General features: G+C 39.0%; 1 protein-coding gene across 1 annotated transcript in view; it reads left to right on the forward strand.

Annotated features, from left to right (window-relative positions):
* Positions 1–220: 220 nt before the first annotated feature.
* TIMM23 (translocase of inner mitochondrial membrane 23 homolog (yeast)) overlaps positions 221–16,468 on the forward strand; it is a 17,494-nt gene continuing 1,246 nt past the window's right edge. The window contains exons 1-5 of the mRNA XM_010011049.1: positions 221–273; positions 3,104–3,197; positions 3,423–3,507; positions 5,789–5,847; positions 8,408–8,518. Of these exons, the coding sequence (XP_010009351.1) occupies positions 223–273; positions 3,104–3,197; positions 3,423–3,507; positions 5,789–5,847; positions 8,408–8,518 (400 nt within the window). The 5' untranslated portion in view covers positions 221–222. The remainder of the gene's footprint in view (positions 274–3,103; positions 3,198–3,422; positions 3,508–5,788; positions 5,848–8,407; positions 8,519–16,468) is intronic.

The following is a 16,468-nucleotide window of genomic DNA, read 5'->3' on the forward strand; positions in this document are numbered from 1 at the left end:
GACGTTGTGTCCATGCCAGCCGTGCTGCCGCTGTAGCGCTGCCCGGGCAGCCCGGAGTTCTCCGTCGGTACCGTATGTTAATCAGTTGTGCAACTTAACGGCAGAATTTTCGCTGCTTCCACGAGGCACGAGGTCAGCTCCCCTTTGACTTACCGGATGTGAGATTTTTACTGGGAAAATTGGTGTTAAAGTTCCGTTTTTTTTTTCCTTTCAGTAACTGGAATGAGTCCTTTGTCCCCATATTTAAACTTGGATCCCAGATATCTAGTACAGGTGAGAAGGTGGCTTGTTTTATTGTGTTGAACTGGATTCCATTGTATGTATGGCCATATGCGAGGATCTCTCTGTAGTGCTGCATACTGTGTGCTGAAGTCTTGAAGTGATGAACAGTTGAAAGGCATGATTTTTTTCGGTATTGTGCCTAATAAAAGCTTGCGGTGCCATGGCATCTGGAAGAAGAAAACCAGCTTTAATATAGAGCTTAAGTAAGACTTGTGTCAATATAAGCCTGCTGCTACTGAAAAACAGAGGTCTTCTGCTCTGTTCTGAGGCATAAAGCCCCAACACACCCTTGTACAACTTTTGGCATTTGTCACACCCTTCACTGAGCCCCTTGAAGCAGCACCAGCAGCCAGAAACTCCCTGCTCTCTTGATGGGTTAGGTTTCTGTACTGTGATGAGTTTGATCAGTTTACAGAGGTGTTCAGCCAAACCCCAGACTCAATACAGGCTTTGTCATCATATGGCCCATAGGCCACCATAGAGAAAATAAAATAATTTAAAATCCTAGGTTTTTCCCTTCTCAACAATATTAACTATAGCTGAAACGGTGTAAGTCCAATAAGGATGCCTTAAAATGATTTTACTTAGTATTTTCTATACATCTATAAATATATGGCTTATATTACCTGAGAACATTAAATTTTGCAAGAAGTAGCACTGAAGGTAAACAGTTGTATAGTATCTGCTAATCTGGGTACCTTTTGTTTCATGGTACACCGGGTCACTGCTACTTTTGTAAGTGGCAAGCTCTGAATGCAGTTCTGGAGCTGGTTTTTACATTTCAGTAAAAGCTGTTGTCAAGATTACAACATAACATGGTAGAAAATAAGGGATGTACCTCTCAAGTGGATTCAGTAGTGGTTATCTGGCCTGCCACTGTTGAGCAGTCAGAAAATGCTAAGTGATTATTTAGACCTCTTCCAAAAATACCCTCTAAAGTTGCCCTGTTTAGTTAGTACAGTACATCTGGGAAAATGTTGGTGTTAAAAATGGTATAATAGTTTTTGGAATAAACTGTGTTTACTAATAGATTTCATTTATTTTTTTAAGCTTGCTTTAAAAGAAAAGAAAGCATTGGCATTAGTGTCGTGAGGAACATATAAAACAGTTCTACAACACCTATCGGCGTAACACTAGAGGCTACATTTTGTGTTGCCACGCTTCACTGCTCTTTATGTTTAGCACTAACAAGGACACTGAAACAAAAAGGAGTTCCATTTAAATGTGAGGAAAAAATGTTTTTACTTGAACAAGTTGCCCACACAAGCTACAAGGTCTCCATCCTTAGAGAAGCATTTGCTGGCCCTGCTTTGCAGAGAGGTTGCACTACAGTTTCCTCAGGTCCCTTGAAACCTGAACAGTTCTGTGATTCTGAAAGCTTAAGGAAAAAGACATAGCTAATATTTCAGAATCTTGGAGCATTTAAAATCGGTTTGTCTGTGAAGGTGTGTGTAGAGGACTGAAAGTCTCCTGTTTTTAAAGACCATCCATTTGCATTCAGAATACACGGGGGAAGTCAGTCTTACTGTGCAGATCCTTACATTTTGATCCTGGCCTTCCCATAACAGCAAATGGTACAATGCTACTCATGACTTTAAAACACACTTTATTCATTAGGCTATTGATGCAGGCACAAAAATGTGTTTTCTGCAATGCTTTTGTTACCTTCAGTAGATATGCATTATAAAATAGCATGCCAGCCTTTGTCAGAAACCTCAAGGATGGGCTTCCTAGGTTGTTGTCTGTATAGAAACTCAGAGGTTACATACAGGCAATAATTGCTTCACCTGGAGTCTTTGGTCAATAGGAAAACTGTTTGAAGTTGGTAACTAGGGTATGCACTGAATGTCACCGAATACTTAGTTACAGGGAAGATAGAAACCACATTATAGGTTCAGTTTATTGATAAAATAGAATTTTAGAAGTTGTATATTTTTTCTGTATTGCCATCCATGTTTAGTGCCAAGTATGGACTAAGAAAACCACCTAGAATGTAATTACTTGAGCCTGCAGTTGTTGCAGTTGTATCAGTTAAACTGGGGGTGAATGATAATATGACTGGAAAGCATGGAAGCATAGAAAGAGATCTTAATGCTTTAGCACCTTATCAATACATGTGCATCTTGTCAGTGTCTCATACCAAGAGCGCTTTGTCCCACCTTACCTCTACACAAATGCTAGTTCTCAGCCCTTTTCTCCAGCTTTATAGAACAATACGATTTAGGAGAACACAAGCCTGTCCCTGTGGGAGAAAGATACACATGTGAAAAACGCAACCAACCTCGCGTATTTCATGCCTGATTATGACCAGTATTGAATGTATTCCTCGCTTTTTTCCTGTCTTCAAAATAGGTCATTTATTTCAGTGCAGGTAAATACTTCTTCAGTACAAAGGCAGCTTTCCTTTAGTGTCGTAATAGTGGGAAACCTTAATGCATTACTGCATCAGTATAGGTTGCTCAGTGCTACGTAATCAGACAATGAAGGTTTGTAGAGCAGTAAGTCTTATGTTGCCTGCAGCAAGATGTAGTAAATAATTAAGCAAATTGTTATTAAAAAACAACCAACATCTCACATATTTGGCTGCCTGATGTAGTTTATAAATCTAGGAAAGAAAAAGCAGCTCTCAGTTTATTTTTTTAAAAGTTGGGAATTTTTTTTTTAATTCTTATTAAAGTATATACATAGTTTATTCATTTCTCTGTGCTAATGTAGACAGCAGTTTTCCAGAAGCACTGATTGTATCTGTCTTTTCTTTAGTTCACATTGTGAGGCAGGTACACTTGGAAAATACAAATGCTTTTGTTTTGTTTCCTCCCAGGATACAGATGAGTTTATCTTGCCCACAGGAGCCAACAAAACTCGAGGCAGATTTGAGCTGGCCTTTTTTACCATTGGAGGATGTTGTATGACAGGTAGATTTGCGTTTTTCACTTTTCCCAGCTGCCCAGGTAACACCTGTGCTATGCATGTACTACAGTAATTGATAGGATTGTAAATATCTTGTTTTGCAATCTGGTCTTACATAAAGAGCTACTTCAGTCAGTACACTGAAGTCTATTCTCAGTATTTGTTTCTAGTATTGTTCTTTCTGTTCCTTTTTCTTCTTAAAAAGTAATATCTGATATTATGCAAACTAGGAGCAGCATTTGGTGCACTGAATGGTTTGCGACTTGGCTTGAAGGAGACACAGAATATGGCGTGGTCAAAACCTAGAAATGTACAGTAAGTGCTCCATCTCTAAAAAAGTACACCTTTGTTGTTTCCTCCAGCTTGTATTTTTGTGTCTTTAGTGGGGACAAATGAGAATGAGTTATTAAATGTTTTTAGTTATAATGGTACTCAGTTCAAGCTTTTTGCCTTGCATTTAGTGACAATTGGTATGTCCTCTATTTACATTAAATATTTGAGAATTAATTGCTTAGATATTTACTAGAAATTTACTTCAAAGTCAAACCAGTGGTTTGGTTGAAATATTCCCGGAAGCAGCACGGTTTGCTTTGAGCTGTTTTTTGCTGTCACTTATCTGAGAGCAAGCTCTTTCTTCTTTCCCAAAGTTTTCAAAAGCAGGAAGACATTAAAATGCAGAAGCTGTGCCTGCCTGGATTTGCATTAGGGATGACACTGGCCCGTGCTGCTGAGCAAGTGTTGCATGGCAGAAGTTGTTCCAGATTACAGCGTCCATGGACACCCATGGCATTCCCATGTTTTTGCTCTACCTGGTTGTTTGAAGGCATGCAGTTAAGATAGGAACATTTTTTTTTGGCAGTATGCTTCTCCTTCTAGCATTACTAGTAGTTTAGACATAACTGTGAGAAAACTTAAGTGCCTGTGAAAAAGGCATAGGAAACTAGAGGAGTGGCGTAACTGGGGAAAACCATTTTCACTCCCACAATATTTTGGAAAACTGGAATTTTAGAGGAAGAATTTAGTATTTCCTGGTACAGTTTGTACTGGCTCTGGTCCTTTTAAAATTATCTTTCTGTAGTCTTCATCCCCTTCTTTACCTTCTCTAGAGCTATTAGAGATATTCCCAACCATAATTTTGACTCTTGATAATGTTCTAGATGAACAGAATTGTATTTTACATACTCAGAATGAACAGAAGCAGACAAAACCATGTTGTTAGTGCAACCTTTGATGGGTCGAGCCCAGTAGGTGGCAGTCGGTGCACATGCTGCAGTTAGTCCTCGCCCTTCAAGGGAAAAGGCCTGTAGAAGGTCATCGCCTTCTACTAAGTTCCATGTTTTCCTAATCGGATGCAGGGAAAAGACTTGCCTAGGTAGATTTTCTTCAAATTTATCCTTAATGCACACATTTATTTGTTAATTTGAGTTTTGCTGTTAATCCCCATCATTGATTATCACACAGTGTGTCATGGTTATTAAAATTACAACTTTTCTCATCAATTCAGAATTGATGTAATGTTAACAAAATGGGGGTGGGGGTTATAATTAGGGGGAGACTGTCAGTTCCCTAGTCTCCTGGATTTTCTTTTTTTCCTCATGTTTTAAAGTGTTTTCCGTTACTGTTTAGTTCATTGCCTAACCATATTCAGTAATGGCCTGTGTCTCCTAATGAAAATTATAAAAAAAGGAAAAATAGTTCAAAATGGACACAAATCAGAAAGAACGTGACGTGGGACACTTTCATTGCTTTAAAAGATAAACTGAGCTCCAGTGGTAGTCAGCTGTCCAGAGCAGTATGCCTGTGATAGTGTTACGCTGCTGGGAGATAAAGATCAGTCATTTCTTCTTGGTGCTGTTGTCACCGTTCTGGAGACAGCTGATGCCAAAAAGAAGTGGCCATGTGCTTCCCTGAGAGTGCGCTAAAGATTTGCTTTCCCTCTTTAGTGCTAGTCTGGAAGCATACATACAGAAATGCTCAGGGTACTTGACCTTTTGTTGAGTGCCAAGTTTGACAAATGTAAGAGCGAAAGATTGCCTCTCCCTGACTTGCTTTAGTTCAGACTTGCTTTTAGTACACATGCCACTTGTTCAGGCATCACCATGCTCCCTGACACATAGTTCCTGTATTGCTTTGCACCTTCTAGAAGATCACTCTAGCCTTCTTGGAGGTCTTCTACCAAGTTAAGTCAGCATAAATGCTGACTCAAATGTACCAGTCATTCTCGGTAGCTACGTGTAGTAAGCATATAAGGAATATTTATCAACTAGGGTTAGAAAGTAATTTGAAGGGAAGAGACTGGATTCTTGGTAAGAGGCAAGTTTGACTTGAAAAGAGAGAAAGATTTTCTTAAGGGTTGACAGGACAAAATATTTGCTTTTGTAATTGCCTGCATTACTATTCATATTATGCATGATAGAGAAGATTATGTATGTAAGTTATGTGATTTTCCTTACTGTTGTGTTTTGAAGGGCTTTTGATTCATTATTCCAGTTTTATTAATCAAATGTGTAGTGTAGACACATTACACATATCTTAAACACTGCCTCAATGTAAACACAGAGCTAAAGGTTTTAATTACTTTTTAACTCCTTTATAGAATTCTAAATATGGTGACAAGGCAAGGAGCGTTATGGGCTAACACTCTGGGATCTCTGGGTAAGTAAAGTCATTACTTTATAGGGAAAACAATTCAAAGATGTAACTGTTTGATGAGGAAGTTTATTCTCTACATTTTCATTATGACATCCATCAGGAATCGGGAAAAGCTGCAGGTTTTTTTTTCATTTGGGGCATGCGGGCATTTCAGTAGACATTGAAAAGGAAATTAAAGGATAAAATAGGATTTGAAATATTAATAGCCAAAAGCCTGTAAATAACCCCCCAAATTTTCAGTATATTAGAAACAAGAACTGTAGCTATGGAATAACTGAAAACTATAGATAATGATTACTTGCTAATAAATTCCAGTTATTTCACAACTTAAGGCAAAAAAATCAGTACTAACTTTAGTAATCTAAAGAGAGACTCAGTGGTCATGTGAGCAACTGCCTGATGTCTGTTTCCAGTTAAAGCAGCATGATAGCAGCTAAGGAGATCTACCCTTCTATGTTGGTAGCTTAGCTAGAAAAATCACATATTATATCACCCACTTTAAATCTAAATGTTGCTTATAACGTTTAATATGGGTTAGAAAAAAAAGAGTAAAGAAAATGAACAAAAGCCTGATGTATGAGAAGAACTTCTGCGAACCAAGGTTTGGGTGGGGAGGGGGACAGGAAATAGAAATCACATCAGTTGCCTCAGAAAAACAACTTCAGATGATTTCATAAAAGTTAGTGGAATAACTTAATGCCCTGGAGAATACAAGCTCTTTGCCCACCCCGCTTCCCACTTCGATCTTAAAAGACCAAAGGGTTCTCAGTTACTTTGAAAGGAGAAATACAAAACTGATGAAAACATTTTGAAGGTTAATGATGGGACTCATTGGTCCACAAAGTGGTAATAGAAGAGAAATCAGCAATATTTAAAACAGATACTACATCATGTTATAACCCAGTCTACATGTATTTGAATTTTGGAGAGTGCATCAAAACATAGGCTAGGTTGTATTTATTGCATTTTGTTTCAGTCTTATTTCTAAAAAGTAGATTAGCCTGCCATTTAACTCAGATATTAGCTTTTGAGGCATAAGAGAGGCCATGGTTAGATACAGGATTCTGAACTGCTGCAAGAATGGCATTTCTCCTAGGAGATGCATTCTGCCTAGTGACCTTTATGGTGGGATTGGGTTTTTTCTTTTCTGATTTTCTATTCCAAATCTAATCAAAACATAGCTGAAAACTGAGATGCAGGCACATTGCAGTTCAAGGTCCCAGGTTAAGTGACACATTAACAGTTTTTTCAGCTGTGTTTGAAGAAAGATTACTCAAGAAAATGTTTGTGCATTCCAGTAACAAATTGTTATTTTTCTTGCAAAATATGGCCTCCTGTGTCATAGAGTTAAGCAGAACTTGATATTTTGGGATTTGATATAGCCCTGCCTTGGCCTAGCTACTGGAGAAGTTCCTTTCAAAGCAGCTGAAGTATTATTTTTCATCTTATTCCACTTGTACAGCATTTTTGTACCTCAGCAATTCCTTTTGTCAACACTGACAATTTGTGTCATTCACTTCCTGAATAGAGATAGCAACATCTGTGTTAAACTGTTTTAAAAAATATTGACTTCAGCTTTTCCTTCTCATTGTTAATACTACATGCTACTAAGAGAAGGTAAAAAACATTGCCTATGCTGAATGCAGAAAGATGTTCCCATTCAACTCATTGACATTAATGTAGTTGCTTATGAAGGGTTTACATGCTTTTCAGCAGAAGTAAAGATTTCAAATTCTTGGAGAAGTGATGAATTGAAGTGGCGTGTGTTGTCTTTATCACTGTAAAATGATGACATACTCTACTGTTCCATGTCAGCATGAAATAAGAGTATATCATGAGGAGGGCGGATGGGGGTGCCTTCTCCCTTCCTCAAAACAATAGATTACATATGCATTTATACTAAAAGCCCACACATTTCTAATACTTTCCAGATAGTCCCCAAAGTTCTCCCAAAGCAAAAGGCCCTGTAGGGACAAAGTTTTCACATGCAGGCAGAGATGGAGTAGCTGTAAATGTCAAATCCCAAGCAATTCAGTAGTCATTTGTAAGGGAAATGTGGCACATTGTACTTAATAACATGATCTGAATGCTGCATTTAACTTATATTTCATCTCAGTCATACGTGGGGAACAATTTTCTCTACTACCTAGAAACTGGTGTCGAGTTTAGTTTCATGCCATCCACACAAGGCAATATAAAGCCTGTCAGTACAAAGTTAAACCCTCAAAAGCTTTCCATATGAATTTGAACTGGTAAAACTTCAGTCAGTGCTTTACATTACACATTTATCATGTCTTGAGGCAGTATTAGATGCCATGAAGAATGCTACTTTATAACCAAACTACAGCTGGAGAATGAAAAATTACCTGTAAAATAGAAATAGGTCTGGAAAAAAACCACCAAAGATGGGATTTTGCTGAGGCTTCTCCCCCTTTAAATAAACAGAAAACCTTTGCTTCAGAAGCATGGGCTAAATGGTTACACCAAGCTTGGATTCTGAGCCTTATGTCTCAAAGAATGTGAGATACAATTAACTTGAATTTTTTATGTTTTTCTTTTCCAGCTCTACTTTACAGTGCATTCGGAGTCGTCATTGAAAAATCACGAGGTGCAGAAGATGACCTGAACACCATAGCTGCTGGAACCTTGACAGGAATGCTGTACAAAAGCACTGGTAGAGTAACAAAATGTTTCTAGTTTTTCTCCTCTTGTGCGTTATCCTAGTTATTAGGGTTCTCATTGCTTTTACCAAATACTGTCCTGCTCTGAAAACTGCAGTGTAAAAATGGTGCACTAGGAGCTAAGACCTATTAGTTCAATGTCCCCTAACCCACACATTGTTTTTCACCCAGCTAAGACCACTTAAGGAAAATGTGTGCTTTGAAAGTTCCAGCTGATTTACATCGGATTCTTTCCAGCTTGCACAGGACTAACAATAACCAGGAGAGGCAGATTATGTTTGTTACACATATAAGCTGAATTAACATGTAGGTATTTACTCAGATTTATAGTGTGATTGTATAATTACATACCCAGCTCATTCTTAGCCATGTTTTTTAGGTACAGCAGGAATAAAACCAGTAGTTTCTCAAGTTCATGGATAAACTCAAGAAAGTGGGAGCTACCTTCCAAAGTGAAAGGGAGCAGGGGAGGGGAGGAATACACAGAACACAGCTTGAATGCATCAAAGTGAAACTTACTACAGGTGATTCATATGATAGTACCAGAGCTGCAAAAAAAACCTGCACACAGAGGAACTGATATATCTATGAAGTTATTACTTAGCTGTTAGTGAAACAGTTGTCCTGTGGTAGGACTCTAATCTTTGCATAGTGGTTAAAACCAACAGTGTTATTTGAGAACAGCATGGATTTAAGGTTAGTTTGCTGATGCAAACTGAGTTGTTAGCAGAAGAGAGGGCCTGAGTTTCTTCAGCAAAACATTTGTTAACACATATTCCAAGCTCAGGAGTTGAAGGGATCATCTTTTTTAGAGGACTACTGGGTAGCACGGATTGACTACTACAGGAAAAAGATATTAGTTTTAAGTACCTTGATAAAGGTTTGCTGTATGATTCATTACTGAGGAGATAATTCTAGAATTTACCTGTGTACTTTTACATATCTAGCTGAGCCTCAGTGTCTTAAAAGTGTTTCTGAAGGTCAGCTTTATATATGGGGCAAAGTAGTTTGAGAAGTCTTATTCTTCTGCTGTCCTAGACTAATTGAAACCAAAAATAATTGGCTTGAGCAGCCTTCATAAGTACTAGCTTGTGTACTTAACCTTGCAAGAACACACAGCGACAGCTGGATAGAGTAGCAGCATAGAAGTCTAGCATTTTCTGCAGGAAGTTATTAAGAACTGCTGTCTTGCACCCCAGCAGAAGCTTCCCCATTACCTTTCAGAAGTATAGAGCTGTCATGATGTGTAATCTGTTTTTTTTCCTGGTGCAGTGCAACCATGGATAACTACTCCAGTCACATGCACCATCATCTGACACCACAAAAAATTTTTTTGCCAGAGCACAGTGGGACTTTGTTTTGTAACATAAGATCTACTGAGCCAATAGTAGTACTGATAAAGGTAAATGTAGTCAGTAACTGTATTCTCTTTCAAGTACGTCATGCATATGAACTGTAATGCACAGAAAAAAGAAACGTTATTCACTGTATGTATGAAATTTGAATGGCACAGTAGACCTTAAAGGTCAAGGATTAGTTCTGTAAGTGAACAAGATTATATTCACGTCTGTTTGAGAATTTAATTCAAATCTTATTTTCCTCTTTTCTTTCATGCTCTGTCCTTCTTGCTGCTTCTCCCATGCTGCTTCTCCTGTCACCTTATGCCAGAATACCCTTCCTAATTCTGTATGGTAAAGCTTCCATCCAAGTTATGCCTTTATGCAGCATCAATATATAGCTACCTAAAAACCCTTGAATATTTCAACCATATGCAAATGATCATTTCACGTCTGTAACATATCAGGATTGTAATCATTTCCTGTGTTACATGGAACATCATGTTGTGTTGGCATTGAAAAAGGAATATTTGAAAGCCATCGGGGACACTTCTAAATCCCCACGTTTTAGTGTCAGCTGCAAACTCCCACAAATATGCCATTTCAAATCAAGGCTGTTCTGCAATCCACAAAGTTGGGGGCAGTGCTATTCAAACACTCAGATTTCCCACCTCCATCATTCCTGTTTTATAAAGAGATCAGGAATATATTTAAGAAGAAGCTGTATAAAGTATGACAGGTTTTTTTATTATGGCTTTAAACATAGCACTGATGGAAGAATCACGTCAGCAACCCTGCTGCTCTGAAAAATACTCGTGTACACCGCAAAGCCTAAACTAAATTTCTGAAATAAATTGCTAAGCCTTTGCAAGGGGGGTGAATGGATGGAAAAAATAGTGGGAAAAACTTGAAGGCTGAGATTTGTTGCCCCAAACTGGTCCCAGTTTTCACAATTTATCCAAGTAGAAGTGTTAGGGAGTCATAGAATGGTTTAGGTTGGAAGGGACCTTAAAGATAATCCAGTTCCAATCCCCCTGCCATGGGCAGGGACACCTTCCACTAGACCAGGTTGCTCAAAGCCCCATCCAGCCTGGCCTTGAAATGATGTTAATCATTACCAAAATGCCAGCAGTCAAACAAAAAAAGGCTTTCCAAAATACGCGTGTTCGAAAACCATTAGATTGTGAGTGGTTTTGTGCAAGGTTACTTAACTCACGGTTTGTGTGAGAAGATAAAAGAGCATTAAGAAGTCAGCATATGAAGACTGTGTTCACTGGAAGTGTTGTTAGTCACTCTAAGTTCCCCATTACAAGTAACTAAAGTAGTTAAGTCCCCAAGACCTCTGATAGTTCTCCTCGGAATGAGTCAGATACTGATACCTTGCCATTATACATGGGTGTTAACTGGGATCTGTCTCAGTGAACCATATGGCTTAGGTTAACAGATTTTAAGTTGCGTTTGAAAGTAAAACTGATTTGAGGAGCTTTGAAACAGCATGCAAGCAGATGCCTTTGACCAAAGTGATCTCTAGGTTTCCCATTTATTTGAAATAAAATTTAATATCAAGATTACTTACTAGATTTTAACCCAAATGTAGCAACGTAAGTACAGTATTAACTTGTTACACTAAACCTGCAAGTTCATGGAAGCTGCATTTTGAGCTCACAACTTAAACTGAATGTTCTTGGTAGAAGGTGAAAGAAAAGCCTTTATGTTCCTTTGCCAGTGACATATGTAGTAGAAATGCTTTTGCAACTTAGTCAATCCTGTTTGAGTTCTGCTAAAAGGGAGTCTGATATTCTAAGTCCATGAGGATGGCTTTTCTGTTTAATAACATATTATGCTTTAATTTCAAGCAAAGGCTAAAGTTAAGATCTGTTATGCCAGATTTTTTCTGCTAAATGTTACAAAGCATAAAGACTAATAGATCTTAAAACAAACAAATATTTAGCCTTCTTGCATGCGTTTTCAACCTTTTTTTCCTAAATTAAGCATCTTTATTTTGTTCTCTCATAATTGTATTAGTTTCTGAAAGTAGCAAAAAATGCACTGTGTCACTAATACTCCCCGCCACCATAAAAATACGTATGGTTCCAGTCATCTTGCGCTCCTTCTCAGGCAAAAGATCCTGAGCTAGGTGTGACTTTGGTCTGACCCAGTGTGGCAGCCATTAATTTCTCATCGAAATTCCTGACAGAGAATTCAGTAAGCAAAGAACATAATAACCTTTATCTCTTACTTGAGGGTTACACAGGTTATAGATACTCTTTTTCTTAGATAATTTTTCCCCCCTTGAGGTTAGGGAAAACAGGAACAAAAATAATGCATTGGACAAACTTAGTTATTTTGTTTACTGTACTTCTGTCAGTAGGAACTTGCTACTACACAGAGCATCTCATGCCTTTTGCACAATAGATGTTACATAAATTGGTATAAAATTGTGTGTGTCTGAAAAAGAAGGGAATTGCATAGCAATAGCTGAAGGGAGTAGTTGTCAATTTAAGACTTCAGAACACAACCCTGAAAAGTCAATACGCTATGAATTAATTAAGAAGGGCTAAATGGTTTATTGCTAGCAGTAAAGTGTGGCCAGAGCTAAAGATCAGTTTTGTGACATTCAGTGGGTAGGGGTTCAGGGCAGTTGTGTTGGCTAAGTACTTCTTGAGCCATAAAAGCCTCTTCCCTTTGGGCTCAATCTGTGTTATTTCTTTGTGCTAGACAGTTGGGGTTTTTTCTTGTTTGTGTTTGGTGGGGAGGGGGAAAGGGGAGCTTTTTGTAGACTGCTGCAGGTATGGCCCTGGGATATCTTAATTTTCTTCATTATTTGGAGGAAAGGAAGTAGAGGATTTGCTTCTGAACTTTAAAGTTCAGGGCTGTCAGGCATTTTAGAAATTAAGAACCTCTATTCAAATCTGCTTTTAAAGATAGCAAGTCTATAAGACTATTAATTAAATAGTGCTTAGTGAAGGGATTTTGTTTGGGTCTGAAATAAGAGAGAATGGCAAAGAATAAGCAGGTGCTCTAGGGCTTAGTTACTTGAGAGGTAATGATTAAGCATACGTGTGGCCATTGAGAGCAGTGCTGCCTTCTGCCCAGCTCTGCTAAGCAGAAACAGTGAACCAAGTTCTCAGTGCAGCAGGATTTGCAGGGCTCTTGCTGCCATTTACAGTAGCTGAAGCAGTCTCCTGTCAGTCAGGTGCTGCTGCTTTCACTCACTGAGAAGACAGTGAATTTTGATAATGTTTGCGAAGTAATTTCAACAGCTTTAGTACTTCTAAGCTTGTAAATTAAACTGTAAATTCTGACTGGTTTTCTAATTTAGCTTTCACACCACAGTAACTACAAGAAATGTTCCCTGTTTCAGGCTTTGCTGTTTCTGTATTTTAACCACAGTACTATCTTAGCTGCAGCAATATGAAAGTGGAACGTGCTTTTCTGGCATATATCTTAATTCCAAAAAGAAGTTCATCAGTTTCCTCAGTAATTTCTCTACCCGCAGACTTTGCCCACACTTACAAGATTTCACAAGATGACCCCCTTGGAGCAGGAAGAAACTGTTCAAATTTTCTACTGACATAGGACCACCCACAGATGTTGAAACAAAAGTCTGGTTCAGAGGGTCTGGTTAGCTACTGCTGCACTTTGCCTTGTACATTTGAAAAGTCGAGCCCTTTAAAATAAGCCCTGTTTTTGAAGCCCTAAATGAAAAGAAACTGTGTGCATTCTGAATAACAGAAAGATATTGGAAGGCAGAAAAAATAATCACAACTTAACTGTTACACTTACTTTGTTTGGCATAAGCATGCGGGCCTGGCCTGGGTTTTCAGTTAAGGTATTTCTAAGGTCTGCTGTTGGATGGTTCTTGCTTTAAACATTTCAGGAACTATCCCAGCATAGTGGAATAACAAATTCCAAGATTGGAAACAGTAAGGTCCTAAATGGAAGGTTTTGCCCTCATGTGATACAGAGAATGCTTTTACCTGCTATACAAGTCAAATTCAGTGTCAGGAGTGGCTCATGCCATGAAGAAAGGCAAAGCTGTAGTATTAGAATGCTGTGTCATTGCACAGTGTACTCTGAAACATATTTCAAATGCATGGAAGAGGGCAATACTCTGTGGTGAAAGAGTGCAGCAGCTAAAACTAGAGAACTGAATTCTCATTTAGAGAGCATCAGACGTACCTTTGGAAGCCCCATAGCAGCACTCAACTATTGTGCAAGTTGCCTGATCTCAAAAATACTTCCTTTCAGAAGTGTCTGTCAGCTGGAACTTCTAAGTTATCTTGCTCAGACATGCAAGATTAGAGGCTTACGACCACGTTTCTAGCAGGGTTTGTCAAGGCAGACTCTGTATCAGAGGCTTGCAGGGAGTGACTGCAGAGGAGAGGTGGGAACGTGTTCTATCATGCAAACACAGCTGGGGTGGGAGTGGAAAATTTTTAATTTTTCTTTTTATTTTTTTAACAAGGCAATCTCCTTGGAGGGTTTAACATTCCCTGCCCAGCAACCGGGCTGCATTCTGTACTGCTTTGCTGCTTGATGTCTGCCACAGACCTGGAGCTCTCTACTCAAATGCAAATCTAACTGCTTAGGGAGAGTTTTTTTCTTTCCCTTTTTTGTAATTACTGTGGGTTGTTCAGAAACCAGGTGCAACTGCTACAGAACAAATTGCTGATAAAACTATGTAGCAGAAACAAAGCAGGAGGGAACCTGGTAAGAAACATTTCTTGCGTGTTTTCTTCTCAGATTTTTTCTAACCCAATAATGCACCGGTAGCGACTGCACCAGTTCAGCAACTGTTTGTGAAACAGACTTCCACTGAAACATCTTCTTCAGCAAGGCCCCTGAGTTGTCTGCAAGACCTACAGACTGCTTTAGACCCTGTGGTTGACAATGTATAAGTGGTTAGGAGCTGCTATCCTGACCCAGCTGAGAACAGCACATGAAAATATTAACAGCATTTATGTGTTAGGAGCAGTACCTCTTAGCAGCACCATGTCTTAAGTCTGCATGGGTGCTCAGCTATGAAAATTAAAGAAGATAGATTTCTCATACAATGCTGCCTTCACAGAATCTGGAACCAGGCTTGATCAGCCTTCAGCCTACCTTTCTTCCATAGGAAGAATAGGATTTTAACAGAAAGAAGAGGAATTGAACATGGGAACTGAGGGAAGAGTCTACAGGAATAATTGTAGCTCTGTAATGCATTGCATCCTATGTGGACGTCCCACATTTTGTGCATTTCCCTGTACACTATAATGGTTAGGACCCTCCCAGGGAGTTTCTTCTGTGAGCAGTTGCTTCCTAATATGAACAGCAAGAAAATCAGTCTCTCTAACGTTTTATTCTTTTTTCCCAAAAGTAGCAAGGAGTTAGTACTTTTACAGATTATCTCAAATACTTGTTTTGCACAAAGTATCCTTTGAATTTCACTGTGGCGTTTTGCCAGAAGCTGCTTGCACATGGTTAGCTCTGTGTACCCAGCTGCAACCCCTTTGTGTGAAAAGCTTTTTATGCAACAAATTCAGGATGAATTATCAAGAATAGAAGTCTACATTTGCATTCCTATATGCTGATTTAGGCAGGTAGGTGCATAAACAGTATGCCTTTTCTTAGAGCTGTTGAAGTTCTCAACAGTCAGAGCAGTGAAATCAGGCTTATATCCAAAAAATCTCTTGAATCATCACAGCTGGTCTGGCAGTGAAATTTCTGGAACTATGGCTACACGTGATTTTGTGTACCAAGTCCAACTTCTGCTGTCGCTTCCACAGCTTTTTGGTGCCATTGCGTGCCTGGATAATGTGAGTGGGTTTAACAACTCTGATGAAATCTGTTTAATCCTGCAGCACAGGTAGTGCAGTCTTGGTCTAGCTGACACCAGCAGCTTCTTGCCCCACTAAAAGCCTAACTGCAGTTCTGTGAGACAACTTTATGACTCACAGTGGAAAAAACAAATAACCACTGATTACTGAGATGCATTTCTTTTCAAGTTTGAGGAACCCGAGTTCCAGTCAGCTTTACCAGTAAAGCAGGCAGGCTTTATCTAGCTGTAAGCAGAACCTGGCCTTGTTCTATATACTGCACACATTATCTAACTTGCTTTGGCTGGGATCGATAAACATTGCAGAATCAAACTCTGAAGTTTTCCTGGTGTTGAGGGTCATACTGTCAGGGTTCCTGTGCATTTATATGCATTCTGGGAGCTTTACCAAGGCACTCCTACTACTGAGGAATAGAGGCATTTTGCTGTTTAGGAAAAGCAACAGAAGTCTCTAATTCTGCCCCTGTACACCACAACTGTTGATGGTGGAATGGAGCTGTGATGCCGCTTGACTCCCGGCTCCAGACAGGTGCACTGGCTGCTGGTAGTAGCCAAACTTGCCCTGTTTTACTTTCACAACTTGCACAAGCTTCAAGTCTTGAGTGAGCAGTAAAAATAATAATTAAAAACATGTGATCACCTGTGTGACTCAGTTTGTGCCATTGCATGATGGTAATTCTGAATATTAATAATAGCAAGAATAGAGAAAGTTGCTCAGTGAATGCCCTAGTAAATTCTTGCCAGTTGATCCCTTTCATTTACCTTCCCCCCCCCCACCCCCCACA

The sequence above is a fragment of the Nestor notabilis genome, unplaced genomic scaffold, assembly GCF_000696875.1.
Source record: "Nestor notabilis isolate BGI_N333 unplaced genomic scaffold, ASM69687v1 scaffold36263, whole genome shotgun sequence".
Classification (NCBI taxonomy): Eukaryota; Metazoa; Chordata; class Aves; order Psittaciformes; family Psittacidae; genus Nestor; species Nestor notabilis.